This window comes from Lissotriton helveticus, chromosome 5_1 (assembly GCF_964261635.1).
Source record: "Lissotriton helveticus chromosome 5_1, aLisHel1.1, whole genome shotgun sequence".
NCBI lineage: Eukaryota > Metazoa > Chordata > Amphibia > Caudata > Salamandridae > Lissotriton > Lissotriton helveticus.
In genome coordinates, this window is record NC_136065.1 from 1810779162 (window position 1) to 1810802020 (window position 22859).

The 22859-nt window shown below is 43.2% G+C and overlaps 1 protein-coding gene across 1 annotated transcript in view; it reads right to left on the reverse strand.

Annotated features, from left to right (window-relative positions):
* Window positions 1-22859, reverse strand: part of ADAM11 (ADAM metallopeptidase domain 11) — a 381539-nt gene that overhangs the window by 25685 nt on the left and 332995 nt on the right. Inside the window, exons 22-24 of the mRNA XM_078645153.1 lie at window positions 20760-20879; window positions 17229-17397; window positions 16072-16186 (exon numbers count right to left, since the gene is read on the reverse strand). Coding sequence (XP_078501279.1) covers window positions 16072-16186; window positions 17229-17397; window positions 20760-20879 — 404 coding nt within the window. The remainder of the gene's footprint in view (window positions 1-16071; window positions 16187-17228; window positions 17398-20759; window positions 20880-22859) is intronic.

Below are 22859 nucleotides of genomic sequence, written 5' to 3' on the forward strand. Positions count from 1 at the left end.
TTCAGACTGCACTTTGAGGTGGAGCAAAAGATCCTGAAGAGCATCCAGCAGCAATATATCATAGAAGTGGATTAGGTCAAAGTCTAGGGGCCCGATTCACAGAACTAACTTAAGACAAAATCCTAAACTTACTACCATTTTGATATTCACAGAAGGCACTTACTCATTTTGGTATTCACAGAAGGCACTTACTCATTTCGGTATTCACAGAAGTTAGGAGTCCTAACTTTAGGACTCCTAAATGCCTTCTGTGAATACCGAAAGTCTTAAAGTTAGGATTTTTGTCAATTTAGTAGTAGTAAAGTTAGGACTCCTAACTTTAGGACTCCTAAATGCCTTCTGTGAATACCGAAAGTCTTAAAATTAGGATTTTTCTCAATTTAGTAGTAGTAAAGTTAGGAGTCCTAACTTTCGGACTCCTAAATGCCTTCTGTGAATACCAAAAGTCTTAAAATTAGGATTTTTCTCAGTTTAGTAGTAGTAAAGTTAGGACTCCTAACTTTAGAACTCCCAAATGCCTTCTGTGAATACCGAAAGTCTTAAAATTAGGATTTTTCTCAATTTAGTAGTAGTAAAGTTAGGACTCCTAACTTTCGGACTCCTAAATGCATTCTGTGAATAACTAAAGTCTTAACATTTGGATTTTTCTCAACTTTACTACTACTAAACTGAGAAAAATCCTAATTTTAAGACTTTCGGTATTCACAGAAGGCATTTAGGAGCCCTAAAGTTAGGAGTCCTAACTTTACTACTACTAAATTGAGAAAAATCCTAATTTTAAGACTTTCGGTATTCACAGAAGGCATTTAGGAGTTCTAAAGTTAGGAGTCCTAACTTTACTACTCCTTAACTGAGAAAAATCCTAACTTTAGGACTTCCGGTATTCACAGAAGGCATTCAGGAGTACTAAAGTTAGGACTCCTAACTTCTGTGAATACCGAAATGAGTAAGTGTCTTCTGTGAATACCAAAATGAGTAAGTGCCTTCTGTGAATACGAAAATGGTAGTAAGTTTAGGATTTTGTCTTAAGTTAGTTCTGTGAATCGGGCCCTAGGATCCCATTCAGAGTGGGTTGTAAAAGGGCAAGCAAAGGAGCTCTGTAACTGCTCAATTGCAAAACTCTACTATTTGGTGGCACATCTGAGATTCTTTTTAGATTGGCCAAAAGCTGAGACAGCAAGACACTGATGCTTCCTGTGCCACACAATGGGCTGGGCAACTCCTACGAGAAGGACTGTGGCGGCGTAGCAAAGACATGCCAGCAAACATCCAGCAATACCTTGCCTCCCTGGACCTATGGTATGGAATCAACTTAAAATATAGGCTTACCAGTTTTCACTTTAGGGAAACTCTGAATTGAATCCAGGCCTCAGTAGATGAGCATTTGTTGCCTGGCAAAAAGCATGATTAATACAAAGTTGGGATCTATTCACCAAGGAGGAAGGACAGACCTTAGTGCAACTCCAATGAGACCTCAGTCTGCCTGAATAAGAAAGATGCAAGTATGGGCAGACAAGCTGTAACATGCCCCATACAATATTTAAAAAGCTGCTCCATTATGTGTTAGACAACGGACACCACATACTGAAAATCTATATAATTCTACTAGAAGGCAAACAGCAAGAGAAAGGGACTCACCAAGCAGAAAGCTACCAATTTACAGACGGGCAATAGGGAATAATACACACTAATCCTTTAAAAGGGATCGCAAATGCCCAGTGAAACACTAAGTGGCAATCTTAAGATGGCACTGGACTCCCCAGTGAGGATAGGTGATTGTAGGGCAGAGAATTGCTGGACAAGGCACAGGCATGTATTCACTGTCAGAGCCCCTTTTAGAGGGCCACAGGCAAGTAGGAGTGACTAGGCCCAACCATGTGGGTTGTGGCCCATTACTCCTGCCGCCGGTGGTCAGAGTCCCCATGGGCACTGATTAACTGGGCCAAGTACTACCTCTTCAGCACTTGACTCTAAGTGGTAGCGCGGGTTGAGCAGTCCAAGGCTCTTCAGAGGAGATAGGTGCACAGTATGCTTAAGCTCTCACTCAGAGAGACAAGAATATCACTGCCCAGTTCAATACTTTCTCTTGGGAAGAAAAGCCATATTTATTTTGCACACAAACACAGCACCCTAAATACGTTACACAGAATGTCTCTTCACGCTACAGCCCTAGCACTGATCTGGGCAGTTTTCCCACCACTGGTCCTCCCCTCCACACTGCCAGAACTCTGGAGATGACCTCACAGGTGCTGGTCAAAGGCTGGCTTTAGCCTTGAAAGCTTCAGCTATTCAGGCACTAATCCACCAAGCTCATACACGTCTCCAAAAGAGCCTGCGCCACTACTCGAGTCTTACCCAACTGTAGCCTTCAGAAGAGTTTGGGAGATGGGGCATGTCTTCCTGCACTTCGGTGACATCTTTCGGATACAATAGGTTCTTCTTTTTTGCAACTCCTAGTGGTAAGTTGGTGGAGCAGTGGCAATGCTGCAAGGCAGCTTCTAATCTTGCTTCTGAGTCCCTTTTCTAGTTATAGGCACTTCTCCGACATGGGCTACAGCACCAATGGTCCTAGTAGCCTTTTTTCTGGCATATGGGGTCACGGGCATGGGTGATGGCCTCAACTAGGTGGAATGCACTAAGCGACAGCCCCCACAATCCTACAGGCCTCTCTATGGCGACTGTGGGGCACGGACACAGGTGACGGCCCCAAGAGCCTCAGTTGCAATGGGCGATGGCCCCAGCAGATTCAGTGGCAAGCAGCAAGGCCCCAAAAGTCCCATTGGTCCCCCCCCCCAGCATACAGACATGGGTGAAGGCCCCAATGCTGTCTGAGGCACCAGGCAATGGTCTACAACCTCAAGATAGACCAGACAAGGGTTACAGACTCCCACCACAGACCGGACAGCCCTCTAGCAACACCAGTCCCAATTGCACCACGTGCCTCACACACTGCTCACCAGGATCCACTTGCCAGCATCATAGCTGGGCCTCGCTCCTTCCAGGCTCTCTCCTACTCCTCACATGGAATACTAGTCTTGACAGGCAGCCAGGAGGCTGGTGTTCCAAGTACAGGGCAAGTGTTCTTGGCTCCTTGGGTGATAATCTCTCACCCAGCTGGGAGACTGAAAGACCTAGGTCCCCAGTCCTGGTAGCAGTATCTCAAAGTCTTGGCAACCTTCTTTCTCCACATGAACAATGATGTTGAATAATGTATGGGACTCAGGCTCCCACTTTTTTAGTTCAAATCCTGACATATTTGTGATTTAGTGCCTGAGCCTTTTAAATTTTGGTTGTGGATGTGCCTTTAAAGTGCTCTCTCTTCTTTCTTTTTTGTCAAAAGGACAGCCTGTTACAGCAGGCTCTAATCTAACTAACCTGCAACACAGGCCAAGTAACCAGGGATCACACCTGGCTGCCAGCTTCCACTGATATACACCTCATAAAGGTTCAAAGCTTTAAGTCTTCCGCTCTATCAAGATTCCCTGGCCCACAGTGCCAACCTTAATAGTCTCACCATATCCTTGACAATGAGCCCAGACCCCAATGACCAGTAACACTTCATGGAATCAAAGAAATCTTTAATGTGTACAAAGGATGCTCTGCTCCCCTTTCTGGAGTGTGTGTGTTCCCACCATCAGGAATGTCAGCAATTGACACTTACTGTCTGGTGGTTGCAGTCCTCACATCCACTAGCCTCTCTAAGCTATGGGCTTTCAAGACATAGCCCACAGGCCTCCATGTTATGTACTATTTACAGACCACAGCACTACACGCAAGTATAATGTGCTCTCCAGCGCTACACCAATCCATGCATGCCTAGGGTGAGATCGGTACACAGCTACAGACCTTTACAAAAGTGAGCTGGTAGGCAACACTCCAGTGACACAGATTAAAAGGCTTGTTTACTCCACTGGTTCCTATGAAACACAAAGCGGGTATGCTGCCATCACCGTGCTCATGTCACTTAACTCAGGGTCAGGGCAGTAGCCTCTACCACTCTAAAGGTAGTGCTTGGTGAGCCCCTCCCAGTCTAACAAGACCACATTACCATGAGACAGGTGTAGGTCATGGTGCATGTGCATGATCCATGCTCGCCAATTTTATTTTTACATTTGTTTTTATTGAGGTGTTTAGCAACTTGGTAGGCATTGCAATGGTACATGTCATTAGCTTGTTACAATAACAATAGTGAGGCAAATGTGCACCAGATATACTTAGTTCAAAACAAGGGGAGACCAGAGCAGTGCAAGCGAATGCATGCACATAATTACAGAGGGGAGGAGAAAGATAGGTCGGGGATGAACAACAGAAGAGCACACAACCAACATCCAAAGGCCCTCACTACATCCACATGGACATCCGTCGTTGTTGCAGGAGAAAGGATCACACAAGTATAGCACCTATATTGCAGGTAAGTGATAGAGTCAGGATGAGGAAGGGGAAGCAATGAGTCAGGCCTATAGCTGTGGGCAGTCAGGTAATGCAACAGGCAAGATTTCTGTGGCAGGCAGCGGGTCTAGGGCGCTGATGGGAGAAAAAGGTTCTGTGCTAAGGGGTGCAAGTGGTTTGGCCGATGAGAGAGGGTCAGGAGTGGTCAAAGCCTCAAGATGCACATCACATGGATGTGAGATTGAGTACTTCTGGAGACCCTTGGGCAGTGCCATCACCCACACGTCCACTGACCGAGCCCAGGCATGAGGCGGAGGAGGAGCCCTTGACTTCCAGGCACGTGTGATCCCATCTGAGCTAAGAGAAGTGCCATGTCAAAGAGCCTGGTGAACGCCCTGTTTGATTTAGTGTGTTTAAACAGGTCAAAGGCACCGACACCCCAGGTGCACAGTGAGGAAACCCCATTGGTGCGCTGGTGAGATACGCTCTTTGCAGGATATACATTTTATTAATTTGAATTGCACATTCTGGGAGACAGTGGCAGGGTAGGCTAGTATCATGGCCCACTCCGTATCGCTGCACAAGCTATCCAGGTCCTCACTACTTCAGTCGTAAAGCATTGAGAGCAGTAGGCTGGTATGCTTGTGCAGTGCCTTGGTATACCATGTGGTCAAGTGACTCCCGTGCCCAGTAGGATTGGAATCTTTGTAGGTTTTGAAGCCACTGGGCCATACTTGGTTCAGGCTGCAGTGGCCCCAGTGTGCCAGTAGCATACCTATGATTGAATTATATATGAGGAACTGTCTGGGTGTAGCCTGGTTTGGGTGATTCGATGAGACAATGGGCCGGAGAAGAGGTCACTCAACGTATGGAGGCCTGCTTGGTGTCAAGGGCAAATAGTCGTCATTGTAAGGTATGCTTGCCCTTTGGGCCAAGGAAGCAGCAAAGCACCACAGATAAGAGATGCATGGGCGGGATAGGAGTGTGTGCTAGGGGGTGAAAGAGGTCCAATAAGCGCTCCAATGTCCACAAGGGCAACATCCATGTCGCTGTGGCATCCAAGTCGTGTTCAGCGAACCACAGCGCTACTCACTGCAGTTGAGGAGCAAGGTAATCGTGCTCAAAATTGCAAGCTCACAACCCGCCCCTGTCGGTCAGCAGGCACAGTTTAGATAGTGCCACACAGTGGTGAGTGCCATGCCAGATGAAATCACCAAGCAGGTGCTCAAGTGTAGTAGAAAAAGATTTCTGCAAGTAAATTGCAAAGTTAGCAAAATAATAAAGGAATCACAGCAACATCACCGTTTTAGACAGAGCAATGCTTCCTGCAACCAACAGCAGCAAAGTCGTCCAGAAGGGAATTTGCTTGCAGAGGGAAGACCCACTCGATGCACACTTCCATCCACTAGTGTTGCTGCATCATGACAGAGTCGAATACAGAGGTAGAGGATGGTGTCCAGTTGCTTGTGCACCAGCTCCTCCCCCAACAGAAGAGGGGGGGTCTGTTGCCCTGGCCGACAAGGGGAAAAGGCAAGATTTGCCCCAGTTAACTCGGAAGCCTGAGACAGTGGCAAATCCGGTGAGTAGTCATTCAATCGCAGGTAAGGGCTGAAAAATAGACTGGATGTAAAGGAGCGGGTCATCAACATAGAGCAAGACAGCATGTCCCTGCGCTAGGAGCCACATAGCCACAGCGAAAAGGAGGGCGAGGTGACAGTCCTGGCTTGTGCCATGACCTACACAGATATGTTTGAAAAGATATCTGCCTGTCCTGAAGAGGGCCAGCGGTGTGGTGTATAGGAGCTTTATAAGCCCCAGCATGTGGGAACCTAGGCCAAATATAGTCAGCACAGCAAAAAGGTATCTCCACTCCAGGGAGTTAAAGGCTTTATCCAAGTCCAGAACCAGGAGGCCGATCATGGCTAGTGGCTCCGGTGTCCTTTGTCACCCTAGAAAATACTACAGGTTGATGTGATGGCCTCTTTGGAGCTTATAGTATTATTTAAAGGGTTAGTGCACACCCTGGTGTAACTAATAGAAAACTGATTTCTCAATCGTACTCAAGGATTGCCTGCTGCCCTGGTTGGAGGGTTGCCGACCCGAAATCTGAAACAATAAGCTAGAGGAAAAACCACTAGTTTGCCACTTGCACAGCTATGATAACGTATATACAGTTATCTTGACTAAACATTAGAACAAAAGTTGACAAATAATTAACGCCTGGACCGAGAGTCCATACTTGACTGGATGCAAGAAAGTAACTCAAAGAAATATTGCGTGAATGACACCGTTTGTATTTGACATTCATACAAACAATATACACATATTAAAAAACTTTTATCCATATGACGAGAAAATATTCTAACAATTATGCTGCATACAATATATCTTTGGAGCTTAGGCACATCCTCTGCCATTCGGTTTTGTTGTAGAAGAGAAACCTCTTTAAATAGCTTGTGCAATATAACTGTTTTAATAATAGGGGGGAATGCCGGGAAGGTGGAGTTGTGAACCACAATGCATAGCCAACCTTTGCATTATTTAATACTCACTTGTCTTATAGTAATTTTTTGTCACTCACCCTACAGTTTGACAATGCCAACTCCCAAATGCAGATGTCATTAAAGAGGCTAGAGTCAGTGATTGGTTGTGGTTGGTGCATTTCATGAAAAGCTGAAGGAGATGGCTGCTAGTCCCTCTTAGTTGTCTCTGAGATTAGATTTATGCTAATGCCGCCAGAAAGGTGGTCAATAGCACTATTAGAAAGGTTGAGAACTGTTGTCTTTTCTAGACATTACTGCTTCAAAGTGTCAATCTCAGTTTTAATTTGGTACATTGAATCACCTTTTATCCGGGTCTATAGTGGCCTGTGTTTGACCTCATAGTCACAGGTTCAAATCCTAATGGGCTCACTCAGCCTTTCATCCTTCTGAGATCGATAAAATGAGTACCATTCAGTTTGATAGCAATAAACATCTGTTATTCAGCGCCAAGATACCATTCTGGGTGAACATGCACTTTACAAATGCACATGTAATTTTATGTAGTGCCTTAGAATCCAGTGATTATTTAGTAGTCTGTTTTCTGGGAAAACCCTTAGGGTTTTTAATACCGCCCTCACCCACTAGATAGTGACATTCTTCATCATAGGGCTGCTTCTACATCCTGCTGCAGGCCAGGATACAGGGTGGAGCACAAAAATATTTTTTGAAAACACTCTAGGGATCCATTTATGCAGAGGAACTAATGCAGAGATCATCACATGCAGTGACTCCACGGTCACATGACGGGTACTGACTCGAAAACTAAACTCTGTTTTAAAGAGAGCCGGAAGGGCAGAGAGATACGGGCACAGGGAGAAGAGAGGTCTTATTTGGCGACGATCGAGCCTTAACGCAATGAGTACTGAAACCGAGGAGGATGGATAATTCATAATTTACATTTTTTTAACTCTACTTAATTATTTAATTGGAGAACGCAACGAAGAATACACGGCAATATGAAGGAATGAGATGAGACAAAGTGTAGAAGAAAGTATAAATTAAGAAACATACCAGGTGTACAAACGAGCTAAGTCTTTTATGTGATGTGACCTAGGAGTGAATTCTGAGCACCCGGTTTACACCACATGACACTACCTACGTGAGAGTTACCCTTAAAAATAACATTTGTCATTTTTTATTTCCTAGTGTGTGACAGCAGAATGACGTCCCACACTCTCTCTGCTAATAGATGAAACTTGGGTAAGGGACACAACACCTCAATATGAGATATCTGGTTTTGCACAACAACATGGGTGTTGGATGCAGGTGTTTCTAAATTATTATGAAGTGTGACTATGCCATCTGGTTTGAGATGCATTTTTGGGTGTGTATAATAATTATCAAAATCGCAACAGCGACACAACGGAGCAAAATACACATAGTGGGGAAAACTAATGATATGGGTAACACATAAGTGGCATGGTGTTAACTACTCACACAATATACTGAGGAATTACTCACATGTACAGAAACTAATGCCGTTTATAATTTTTTTATTTTTACATTTCTTTTTGTCATAGGAATTGCCCGAGTTGTTACTATAACAGGACAGTTACGTATACATAATTATCCTAACCTAGGAAATAAATAGCAGGGAGGATAATACTGGATCTTCATCCTGAGGAATACCATAGGTCCCTAGGGCGCTTGAAGAATAGGTAAGAAACATGTCGATGATATGAAGCAGAGAGGGACGCTAATTTCCTTTGTACACCCGCATATATATTTTATAACCCCATAAGTAAGGACCCAAGAATAAAATAGTATAGAGGGTACCCCCCTAGACAGTTTTAACCTTTACTACTGCCTCTGCATGAAATGGATCCCTAGAGTTTTTCCCAAAAATATGTGTGCGCTCCACCCTGTATGTTGGCCTGCAGCACGGGGTAGAAGCGGCCCTATGATGAAGCATGCCACTATATAGTGGGTGGGGGTGGTATTAAAAACCCTGAGGGTTTTCCCAGAAAACAGACTACTAAATAATCGCTGGACTCTAAGGCCTTCCCTTCTTTAGGTGTGTGGTTAGACATTTCTGAGGGGGTACTAGGGAAGGTCTGTTTCCTTTCGTCCCTTCTTTTAAGAGTGTGGTTAATGTTATGCAGTGCCTCAGAATTGAAAAGAATTGGATGTTACCTTGGTGAATGTGACATCAAGCTACTATACTACTATACAGTAGCCAAAAGGACAGAAGTCTTGCTGCCACACAAATAACCTGATAGGATCAAAAGTGGGCCCAGTTAATAATTTCATAGAATTCCTTCTTCTTATCCTTAAGGAAAGCCTCATGAATCTTTGAATTGACTGCCAGAGTTTTATCATATCCCAAGGAGAAATCCCACACTGCCGCCCATATGAAGCAGATGTACCAGACTCTCTAGCCTACTACTACTATCCGGCTCTTCGCATTACCTGATGGTGTTAAAGAGGAGGTATTCAAAGGATATTACTTCTGCACTCCTGAAACTATGGCAGAACCAGTCCGTCCATACTGGGCGTGTCACTCGCCCCCATCGGATGACCGGGCTGTCGGGAATGCTTTCGCCTATGATCATTTCCGTTTATGATCATTTTCATGCTTCAGCTCAGAATACCTCTTTAGGGTGCCAGATCTTCACCCCTCCGCCCGCTTTCTTTTAGGGAAGTCCTTTTTATCCAATTTTGGCCACCTTTAAAATCGTTAACTCAAATTATCGCCTTTTGTTCATCATATATCCTTCCGGTTGGTTACTTTGTTGATTGTCAACCATCAAGTTAATCAGATATTTGTTATAAGGACCCGCTGCCCCTGTTTTGAGGATCTTTCCTATTTCATCCATTGTCACTCCCATCACTTTTTATCAGTTCTTTCATACGCGGCTATCATAAGTTTGTTTCTTATCGTGTTTTGTTACAATAGACGGTTACCTGATGAAGGCCCAGAAGCCGAAACGCGCGTAGTCGTATCTACCGCTTTGCCCCCATCATCCTCTTGTCTAATGCCTTGTCTATGTCTGTTATGTTCTTTTAGGAGCTTTTATGATGTTGTTTTGTAAATAGACCATTGCTCCTTCACTGTCAAATAATAATATGTATGGATCTCACCAAAGATATCTTCATACAAAATCAATAATTGATTAATAAAATGTATAAATATTTTCTACCCATGAGGTCATTAGTTCTTTCTACGTGGGTTTTTTCCTATTGAATTTTTTCTATTGAATTTTTTTCTATTGAATTTTGGTTAGTCACCTAGTCTCATTACTATTTTTATTATTAGTATTTTCATTGCATATTTTGTTGTTGTTCTACTTTGCTATAGACCTTTTCCAAAACCGTGGTCAGATCTTGGCCTGGAAGTTTTTTAAAGTTTGTAATATTTAATCAGACAGCCCACTGTGTGACTATCAGACAGACGCAAAATACAAAAAACATGCGGTCTTTTTCAGACTCAATTCTCACAGGATGGACACCTAACAGTAACTGCAAACATAATCGGTCACTGAGTAGAAAGAAAAAAAAATGTTTTTTCTTCAGCAACAATGCACTTGGATGTGTCCTTTAAAAAGTTAAATATTAAATGTGACAAAAAAGTCAAAAGGGCAGAGAGGCATGTCAAGTGCTCAGGAAATCGACTCCTATTCCACACAGTGCCAGCACAGGTTTCGAAGAGTACTACGGAGTATGTAATGTGACTATTATCGGAGGCTCTTATTCCTGTTATCTACAGCTCTATATTACACAGAAGTCTGCACAGGAGGAATAGAGGCCCATTTCAAAGTCCCACTTTTTACTCTGCTAGGAGCAATCTTTTTACCTACACTCTCAACAAATATGGGGGTGATCTGCTCCCCATCCGTTCCTGGAAAGTGAGTTACTCATGCCCTGGACCACTTCCAGAGTAGAAAGTCATTTGCGAGGAGTCTGTGAATGTCCACATAAATTACATGTTTGTAGGTGTTCCCAAACGTCTAAGGCGGGCCACGCCTTGGAAAGCCCACTTCATACCTCTTGAGTGGAATTTACTGCAGCAAATGTATGCACTTGTGGCAGAGAAATTTGCATCAGTACATGTATTTACACCAACCAGGAATCCCTCATTATAATTCCTGGAATTTGTAAGTAAGGTATTTTTGGTCATAAAGGTATCTTTACTGATAAAAACCTCTTTGTGAATAGGCCATAGGGTCTATAGTTTTTCACCTTTGAGGATGTGATATATACTCCCAATTTCATTATTTAGTTTGAGACATAAAAATTACAATATTTTCCAATTTATTAAACATTTAGAAAATAATATGAAAGTGCCACTCGTATAAAAAAAGAAAAGCATGCCTTTAGTTAGTCTTTTAATTAATTAATTAATGAAAAAAGCCAAAGTCTATGTTGTAACAGTAGGTCCAGATGTATTGATGTTTAGGGGATTAAACTGCCTGCTCTTAAGCCATCAATGCTCGAGCAAGAATATCTGTGCTATTTGCTTCCTTTCATTCTTCCTTTGAATACCACAACACATCATTATATACAGCCTAATACATCCTAATAGACTATTACATAGGTGAACAAATATTCTAATAATTCAAGGTATCCCTAATATATGGGAAGGAAGCACCCTCTGCCGTACATTTAAGCATATTTCAAGTGATCAAGGAGTTCTGTGACGTTTTAAGGTTGTGGAACTCCGAGGCGACTTGCAATATCCGTAAAATGTATGGCAGGAGGTACTTCATTCGTTATGACACATAGTAATGCCACTCCTCTTCCAATAAACCGTTTAACTCCTTAACCGCAGCGCAAATTCCGCTGTGGTGCGGTAGTTCTATTGAGTGGGCGGGGCCGCGTTGGCCAACGGTCGTGCACAGCACTAGCGAGGTAGTGCTTTAGACGGCCATTGGCCGACGCAAGCACGGAAGGGGTTAAAGCACTGGTGTGTTGCTCTTTCATGTTGAAGAGATAGGATGTTTGCAAACATGAAGAATAAAAGTAAACCCTCCACTGAAATATTAAATATACAAAAAAGCAGTTAAGATATTTGTTGCAAAAAATATATTACAATTAGTTTAATACAACTCAGATTAAAAACACGCTGAAGCTCAGAATGTGTGCAACAAGCAGATTCTATCAAAGCAAAAAAATACACATGTTGCCATAACTATCTCTTTTCTCCTTATCACACTTCATTTAGAAAAGCAGAATACAAATAGGAAAGGACAGGTTTCATTTTAGTTTTTATAAACTGTATCTTTAATTATGCTCGATGTCCTGCCTTCCCCCTTGCCTGTTGGCTCTAGCAGCAGGTACTGTCATGTCAGAACTCTACTATTATCATTTTTTACAGCTTGAGCGGCTACTACATGTCTTTATTACTGGAGACCCGAGGCATCACAAGTACTATGTAATAAGGAAAGTAGGGGCAGACTTTTATTGCAGGCTCCCAGGTGTTACATATACATAACACGCGCTTTGCACAGCTTAGCAGCTTGGTGGGATCCATACCAGACTAACACCATATTTATGAGGCAGAAGCCATCTTAAGTATCTATGAAGGCCCATCAAACAAATTACCCCTCCTTGCTTGCCTCTTGCTGCCCGTTTTCCCTATTGTTTTACTGTGGTACCGACTCAGTAGCTGTTATCTGCATAGCCGGTTTGCTACAACTCTGTATCTGTAGCCTGATAATTGCATCCAGACTTATCAATGTATTTTTACTTCTGCGTAGCACAATACTGTATTTATAGCCTCCTTTGTGTACATTTTAACTCGGCCTAACAGCTGTTTACCTCTTTGTTTTCTCCTCTCTGTATTTTCTCCGCCGCTCGTTTTTCCTGCCATTTTGGCTGATCCATCCCTCCCACCCACCCGCTTCACACCCCTCAAAGCTCCTATCTCCTCCCAGGACCTACTTAATGGAGGCCGTAGTGTGGCCACCCAGCCGGCACACCGTAGTCACACCAAAGGCAAGCTCATATACGCCCATCCACGCCTGGACCGCGCCCAGGAACCCTGGCTCTCCCACCTCTCAAACCTACACCCCACCTACAAGGTCTTACTCACCGAGACATGGCTCAACCCCGCATGAGCGCCGACATCATGCTAGCCACACCCGATGGATACAAGATAACACATCAAGACCACATCAACAAGCATGTAGGCGAGATCGCAATCATCCAAAAGGAAACCATCCACTGCACCACCACCACAGACGGCACCACACCAATCATGGTGCACCTCAACTTTCAACTCCACACAGATGGCAAAACTGCCATCAGAGGCACACTCACCTACTGACATCCAGTACCTCACCCCAGCTTCTGCGATGTGACCCGTGTTTTCATCGCTCTGCTCGCCATCAACTCCAAGCACTGCATCTTTCTCAGAAACCTCAATTTCCACTGCGGCTACCCTGATGACACCAATGCCACCAACCTCCTCAAAAGCATGAACTTTGCCTCACTCAACTAGTCACCAACCGCAGGCACATCGCAGGACACAGACTTGACCCCATCTTCACAGCCAGAGACAGAGTCAAGTACAGCCTTCTCCCCAAACTCATCTGGACAGACTATGCCATCATCTGCTTCACCATTGCAGAGCCCCCCGGCACCACCACCAAACCGCGCAGGATCCCTCACCAAAGCTGGAACAAAGCAGCAGAGACCTAATGGACCAATGCCCTCAATTCCTCCCGCCCGGAAACCGCAATCAAACTAGAACAGGTTGTCAAGAACTTCTCCGCCTGGATCATCAATTGCACCGACACATTCACCTCTATCAAGGCTACTAAACCAAAGAGACCCTCCAAGCTGGCCAGCTGGTACACCGTGTAACTAAGAAGAACAAAATGCAACTGCAAGTGGAGAGAAGATGGTGAACCAGTAAGCATACCACAGACCGAACGCCCTACAAAGTGTTGCTCAACCAATACCACCAACACCTGAAAAAGACGAAAAGGAGAGCAGTTGCCAACTGCATCAAGGTCAGCGCCAACAGCACTAAAGAACTATTCAAAATCTTCAGAGTTCTCCAACCCCTCAGCCTCCAAGAACATCATCGCTCCCTCCCAGGAATTCCACTACACCCTGGCGGACTTGTTCCATGACAAGATCTCCGACATCTCCAAAAACTTTGCGCCACAGCCAAGAATCCTCAGCCTCATCACTTCCACAGCCTCATCGCTTCCACAGAGGCAAACCACGACCACCTGCTAACCACCTGGGACAAGCTCCCCACTCAAAGCACCACAGCCTGTCCCCACCACATTTTCAACCTGGGGAGCAAGTTGACCAGCAACAAACTCACCACTATTTTCAAAGCATCTATCTCCACGGCCACCTTACCCGATGAATGGACACACACTGAAGTCAAACCCTTTCTCAAGAAACCATCCGGCAACCCCAGAAAACTCATGAACTTCCATCCAACCTCTCTGCTCCCCTTCCCCGCCCAGGTCCTCAACAATGCCATCAACCGCCAACTCACCGAATACCGGGAGAACAACAACCTTCTGCACATCTTCCAGTCTGGATTGCACGCCAACCACAGAACCAAAACCACCCTCATCTCCACCACTGACGACATTAGAGCTCTCCTGGACCGAGGGGAAATGGTGGCCCTGATTCTCCTCAATCGCTTAGCAGCTTTAGGCACTGTATCCCACCACACCCTTATCAAGAGAATCCACCACATCGGAATTCAAGGAGACACCCTCAGACGGATCGCCATCTTCCTCACCAGAAAAACCTAGGGAATTCGCCTGCCTCCCTACACCTCCAAATACAAGAGCATCTGCTCTTGCCTTCAAGGCTCATCCCCCAGCAACACCCACTTCAACACCTACATGAACCCTCTGGCCGACATTGCCAGAACCAACGGACTAAACATCATTTCCTCTCGCTGTCCATCAGGAGGGCCAACTTCCACAGGTGTATGACGAACATTGCTGACTGGATGAAAGACAACTGCCTGAAACTCAACACAGAAAAAACGAAGTGCTAATCTTCAAGAACAACACCTCCCTGTGGAACTTCTCGTGGTGGCTCTCAGAACTAGGACCCACACCTACAGACCATGCCCGCAACCTCAGCATCATCCTGGACAGCAAGGTCACCATGAAAAATCAGATTAACGCAGTCTCCTCCACCTGCTTCCGTCATCTTCGTATGCTACGCAAGATCTTCAAATGGCTACTGGTCAACACCAGACATACTATCGCCCAAGCCCTTGTCACCACTCGGCTGGACTATAGCAATGGACTCCACGCAGAAATCATTTCGCACCTCCTGAAGATCCTCCAGACCATACAGCACTCTACAGCCAGACTCTCCCTCGACCTCGACAAGCTGACCCACATCACCCTTCAACAACCGCCTAAACTTCCACCAACTTTCCAGACTCCTGCGTTCTGCCTCCCTTCACCTCACCTATACCACTCCTATTTGTAGAAGCCACAGCGGAGGTAGCTCCTTCTACCTTGCTGTCAGGGCCTGGAACAACCTACCTCTTCACCTCTAAACCTCACCCTCACAGTTGGAATTCATGCTATTCGACTGAGCCTCCGCAGCAAGAATTCTCAGCACCTGAATACCCTCATGGCCACGCTTTACAAGTCTTGTTTGGATTGGAATTATCGAACTATCTGACCGATTAGTTGAGCAAGCTAATACCTCCCGTACATATTCCTAATGAAAAATAAGCAGTTTGATGTCCATAAATGCAGTGCACCTTTTCTTCGAAACAAGCAGCAAACCTGCCCTGTAGATATATATCTGTGTGTAGGCACAAATGTACTACTATATGCAGGAAAGCTGAGCCAGGTGCAGATTTCAAGGTGTACTTCTGGGAATGTCATGTGATTATTCCTAAGGGATCCTATTGCCGTTGTACCAAGTTCTCTATAGCAGAGAAGTCAGTGCAGGGGAATTAAGTCCCCTGTAAAAACACTTTTGTTTTTATTATTGGGAAATACATTTTTATACATAGAGAGAGCTCTTCTCTTACACCCCCAGCAAATGTGGGGGTGATCCATTCACTTTCCCAATTTAAAAGGGGAGTTAAGCCAGGGTTTTACTGAAGTACATTTCTGACTATTTCAAGGCTGTAAAGCAGTCGGAAAGGAGGTTGGGATATTTCACAATTTGATAAAGAAAAACAGGAGATACAAACCCTTGTATTTCTCAACCTCTCTGGGGGGTTTCGGGGCTGGAAGTGGGTCGTACACACTGCAGTCTTTTCCTGTCCAGTCAGAATAACAGATACACTTTCCTTCATTGCTGCAAAACTATAGGAGAGAAAAATCAACGTGGAGGAGTGGGGTGAAGAACAGCATTATCAGAAGAAGGTATAGAAGAATCATCAGGTTAAAGAATATGTGTTTTTCTGTGTTTCTTAATCACAGATATTACCACTTCCATAATTTCGAAATATCTCACCACCCCATGTCTCAACACACAGCTGTGCCATGATTGCAATGAAACCAGATATTTACCATGCATCTAATGTGAGCTTTAGCCTGCTCATCACCCATACCCTGTTTTCAAGTGTAAAGTCTTAACTCCCTTCTCCCCTCGTTAGAGAGATGGATGTCACCTAACAGCACACTAAAAAGACTTTGAAAAAGAGGGTGACCACTGCCTACTCATTGTAGAGGGCATGCACTGGCATATACACACTGTCCCCCTAAATCTCAAATACTAAAGCTCCAAAGGAATAAGACACTGGGTTTGTTGAGTAAAACTGATCAGAGGATCACTTAGAAATCATTATGAAATGTAATAGTGCTCATCATATTTACGCTGTGCCTTTACTTCCCACTTTAAATATTTGTGGGTTTTATAGAGGCATGACTCGTGTTGAAAGTGCAACTTCGCATTTCATAATTTTGTAACCTTGTAATTATCCTCAGCCCAATGGAAGACAGTTTTACCACCAGCAAATCCAGTTTTACCACATAACTGACAAGGTAAAATTATACAAGCACTTTTACAGCAATATCCACAATCAGCACAGTTAAAAGTGCAGAAATCAATTTTATGAACATGTTATCATTTGCTGTGATATTTAATTAAGCCAATTAATGTTGTTACCGCAAAAACAGTGATTTCCAAATGTGAAGCTATGCTTTACTCAATTACGTAATTAGGTGTTGCCAGGGTTGAAACTGTGTCCCTATGGTAGGCATCATACAGATCTGAAGTGGTGCCTTGTACAAATGCCCATAGCAAAAGCTATTTTTATCCAAATAACAAAGTCCCCAACATGTTTATTCCCATACCACGCTCTCGCTCACAATCCTCTAGGTACCTCTTCACAAGAGCACTCACCCCATTTCCATAGCAGGTGCGGCCATCCCAGCTCCCTGGACACGAACTGAAGTTAAAGGCTGCCAGGGGTAGACATTTGTGGTCGAGACACATCATGTTGGGGCCGCAGGGAGTGCCATCTTCCACATAACCCAGGTTAGAACCGTCCACCATCATCACTTGCCCACCCCTTCAGATAACAAAAAAAAGAGGAAGAAAAGGAAATGAGAGAGAAGTAGGGATAACAATAAACATGAAAAATGGGTTGAGGGAAGATAATAGGGTGGGGAAGGAAGGAGTGGCATAAAAGAATCGAGAAGGAAAATGAGAAAAGTGGTGAGAAGTAGAGAAGCAAGATAAATGAGGACGGAGCACAAGACAGACATTGTGGAAAAAGAAAGAGAAGAATGGGTGAAATTGATCAGTGAAGAGAGAAAGAACACTAGTGTCACTGTAGTGGCCTTTCAGTACAAAGGACATTACATTCATGGTGATACCGATATTGTTAGCCATTGCACCGTATCGTTCAGAATTCATTGGGAACTGAACATGAACCATGGGCAGGACCAGCAATCTTCTCTAAAATCTCGTTTTAAGTCCCTTTATTAAAGCCCCTTGTAATACATTTTCATGGATTCTCATGGGAGAGCTGGCGAGCCCAGCCCCTTACCCATGTGTTCCTACCGAGTTTCTACTTGTGTTTTCTCATATGTAGGATTACAACAGGACATACGGTTTGAGTGGATGTATGAGGTCAGTGTCAGCAAGGACTATGAGGACCGGGGTCAGTCTGCATGCAATTCCTTACTCTGTCTTTATGCTTTCCCACATCAAGCCTGGTGTCCATGAAACTAACATGCTAGCATTCCGGGTGTGCAGAGAAGTGCTGAATGGTTTGCTCTAGAGACAGAACTTATTTACACAGTGGAAAAACTAAGCCGCCAAAAAAATCTGTAGTAACTGTGCCAGAATACTCAGTGATGGCAATACTTATGACAACAATCTGCAGATTGCGGATAGCTTTGCAAACTCGAAGCTTCTTGTGCCAATTCTCTACAGATTGTGCTTTCCCCAACAAACTGTAGCTAAGGAACATGTGCTTTCCCATAGAAGGCTGTGAGCAACTACACTTCGGAGAATTTTGGTAAACATGTAAAAACGTTTAGGTCAAAAGAAAAACATCTGCACTAATAATGGTAACCTCTGATTGCAAAATTCAAATCCTGACAATGTGCTTTCCAATTTCAGATTGGAAGTATGCATCCTAGACTTCCACAGACAACACTGATAACTTTATCTGTTTATCACTGGAAACGTGACTAAACATTTGACATTTTCATTAAGAAAATTGGTTAGTGTCAAACAGATCTTGAAACACCTATGCCTGAGGCTTGTTGAGCAAAACAACATACCAGGACCTTGAGGGAGACTGCTGATCTCTATTGGGAAATTTGCTCTGATTCCATGAACATATCGCTCTGTGGCACCTAAAATACTAGATACAACTCCAATACGTACTCATTTTCTGTTTGATAGCACCCACAACACATCTATGAAATTTAAATTTAATCTCTAGAAGATTTCATAGATTTTGAACGGCATGAATAAGGTATTGACGGAAGAACTAACAAATCAAGCATAAACCTAGTTCAGCACCTACCTGTCTTGCATAGCAAGCACCCATTACTATGAGGGGAGGACACTCTCCAACCCACTGGAAACAGTAAATTCCTCAGAATATTTTAGGAGTTTCATGCTTCCTTGAGGGAAAGTTACCTTGACATTTAAGTCTTCAGTTTTGGTTGTAGAAAATGGGAGCATTTGTGAGCTTTATTGCACTTAAAAAACCCCATTTAAAAGTGCTTTTTTAAAATTGCATATGGTTACCATTGACTTTGAGTCGATGGTAATAGCATTTCCTAAATGCCCAATTTGCATTTAGGAAATGCTTTGTAAATGTGTATAGGAAATCGCAAATAGGAAATCCTTATGTGCGATTTTCTATTTGGGTGTCGCTAAATTTAATTTCTACCGGGTACAAATCGCATTTTGCTATTCTCAAACGGCCTTTGCATATGTCAAAAGGCTATTTAGCATTCTTTAATGTGCTGAAATAGCGATTCAGCACGTTAAGAAATACTAAATAGCTATGTATACCTGGCCCATTATATTGCAACCTCTGGTACTGGAAAAGAGAGAGACCGAGTTTATGGCAGTCAGCAACCAAAAACATACTACTGTCTGCTATTAGTCTGGAAATGAATGATGATTTGCTGTTTTTTTCTGAATTATCCTTGTTTTATGTTTGTGGATTTAAGAAATGGACTCTAAAGCAGTATGTTGGATGCCAGTTTATGGTAGTCTGCAACCAAAGACATACTACTGTCTGCTACTGGTGTGGAAATGAATGATGATTTTCTGTTTTTTTCTGAATTATCCTTATTTTATGTTTGTGGATTTAAGAAATCAACTCTAAAGCAGTATGTTGGATGCCAGTTTGATCATATCACCTTGCTCACCACCCCTAACCAGCTACTACACAAAGCAAGGAGAGAGACCAGTTAATCTTTCAACTGGTCTTTTGATCTTTATGGGGGGTTTTACATTTTACTCCGACTCTGCAGAAACAATACCTAAACAGTTGTAAACGAAAGAGGCATGGATAAGTAAATACCAGTTACTTGCAATGCTCTTATCTCCACAGTACGATATTACCTTGCTTAGACTTAGTACTCTGGTAATTTACAACAGTGGATCACCAATAAAGGCAGCACTTATGGGCCACAGAATGGTGAGTATAAACCACAAATGTGTTTGACGGAGGATGCAGTGGGAAGTTATCACTTTAAAGTCCTTGCAGGTGAAGTGAAAAATGATCAGAGGTCTGTGGCAATTGGTCTCTCTTAAAGGATCTCTCAGGAGTACAGTGGGGATGTACCAAAATAAAGCACTCAGGGATGCAGTGGAATTGGCCATGGAAAAAAATGCAAGAGTGCATCGTGGGAGCAGGTCACATGCAAGACTCCTAAGACATGTAGTATGAAATCCCAAATTATTTTATTTGTTTTTGTAAAATACCAGTTTATGTAAAGCATTGATAAAACCTACCAGGTTCTTATTGAACAAAGGGTGGATGGAAGAACCCCCAAGGAGAGGATCAAAAAATAACCACGAAAGAGCTCTTTGGGAAGTTGTGGAAACGGACAATGGAAGAGCTCCTTGTGTGTGCATAAACAAATGAGCATTGAACAGCAACATATAAAAGCCCATGGCTGGAAATGGCCAACGGAAGAGCAATTGCAAAGGATTCCTATGACAAAGATGCATAGGAGGGCCTCATGAAGTGTGATAAAGGGAGCTGTTAAAACCACAGATGAAGATCTAGGAGTGTTGTGAATATCAGTTTTGGAAGAGTAAGGGCTGTAGCGGGGGGTTTAATTAGATGTTGGTACTGCTAGATAGAGTACTGAATGGGTATATTGGCATGTTAAGGAGGGGGAATAATGTAATGAGCAATGACACGTCTCAAAAAGATGCATAGGGACACTGTACCTGCAGTCGACGTATTTGCTTTGGTAGTACAGGGTTGTGCTGGTAATTTCACCGTTTAGGTCTCCGATGCTAGGCAAACCACTGATGTTGGAGCAAAGTAGGTATCCGCATAGCACATCTCTGAACCAGGCCAGGAAAAAGAGAAACCACCAGTTAAAAGCATACAACAGAAAATGTAAAGATCCGCCGATCCATGCTGCACCCACAATACACCCCTACCATCACACTATTCAAATAGAATGTTTACGTACAGGCAACATAAATCACCTCTGATTATTGATAAGTGTCCTAGTAGGGACATGCTGCACGTACAAAGCACCTAGTATTAACTCAATGCCATGATGGGCTTCAAGGCCATGCTGGAGCAACAAAGCACCAACTACCAATTCCCTGTGCTAGCTGCGCCTGTACAGAGAGACGGCATCAACATAACAGCCTCTAAAATAACACAATAACACCACATGCAAATAGAAAAGGTGGAAACAAATCACCCACTATCACAACACTGCTCGAGGAGCACTGGCAAAGACAAACTGCATTAACAGAGCATTCACAGTCCTTTTACTACAATAACAAAACTTTCAGAGAAAAACAAAATCTCCTGTTGGTACAGTATATGAAGTAGTAACAAAACAGTCATTAACCCCTTACTACCAAAATATCAACTGTAGGGTCTCACTTGTTTAACAAAACCCCTGCAACTGGTGTATTAAGCCAATATCACATGCAAGAACAAGCTGAATCAACCAATAACACACTAAAGACACGTCCCATCACCACTGCTCATAAGAATTTGTAGGGTTCACCAGACACACGTAAGGGACCCACTGAATGAAATCACGGGTTCTTTTTGGAAGTTACCAATTAACATGTCACAGATGGGGGCAATGTTGCCTAATTAGCATTTAAAGTCTCTATGTTATGTTTATTGCTAATATAAATACACTATATCATAAACGTGCGTTCCAAATCATTAAAAGGCATGGTTTGTCACTGTTTATTGTATTCTGTTCTAGGTTCACGGTTCTTAAGAAATTGAGTAAAATTATGTATGGCTTATAATAGTTAACAGACATTAAATGTAACAACACTTCAAAGTGTTCACTGGAGATGGTTATGTTGGGAGCTGCCACTAAACCCAAAGCCTGCTCTAAAGTGAGTGCTTTTAGCAGCAGCACACTTGTTTCAGAGCTGTGACTGTTTGAGTCTACTTTTGGTCTTCAGCAGCTGGTTCTCAGAGCATGCCGTGGGCAGGTTCTGAGCATGTATTTCTTCAGGTAAGACCTTAAGTAAGATCTGCTATTGTATTTACTTATTTTAAGGCTTTTGTTAAGTGCTGCTACCCACATGATTGGTACAGGGTTATAGCTTTGGGAAGTTGTGGGATCGTTGGGGTGCGATATCCCTAAATAAACACATTCTTGGCTTGGTAGTTGGTGCGGTGGCTCTGCGTAGAGCCTGCTATGTCTGGGTTGGTTTTTCTCCTGGTTTCATACAAAGAGCTTTTTTATATTTTAAAATGTTCTTTTTCATTCTTCCTCTAAGAGAAGATATTGGTGATTAAGAACTGTTTTGATACCTGTGTAACAAAATTGGAACACAATTGTTTTGCCTCAAAAGTAACCACACCCTTCAAGTTAAAAAGTGAAGAATATAAATGTTCTTCATTTCTTATAGCGAAGCTTTACTTAGCAATCGTAATGAGCAGCATTTGACATGCTGGGATTGGTGCAAGTATCATTTGCTACATTTCCTATTACTCAAGCAGCCGTAAGAGTGCAACTTAATTTGCTCTGTTCATGTTTTTGATCAAGAACTCAAAGATGTATAGTGACCAATTTACAAAAAAAGGTAATGAATCTGTACCCATAGACATACTCTTATGAACGGGTTTATTTACTATGCTTTAGAATCCACAAACTGTCAAAGCAAATCACTGTTGATCCGTACACTCCATACTCCTTGCATGGATTTTACTACTGCATAATTACACAAAAGTGGGATGTACAATTATGCAGTAGTAAATGTTAAGCATCCTCTGGTGGATACTTGGCAGGCAAACATTTGTTTATGTGAGTTGGGCCTACAATGTCTGTATGG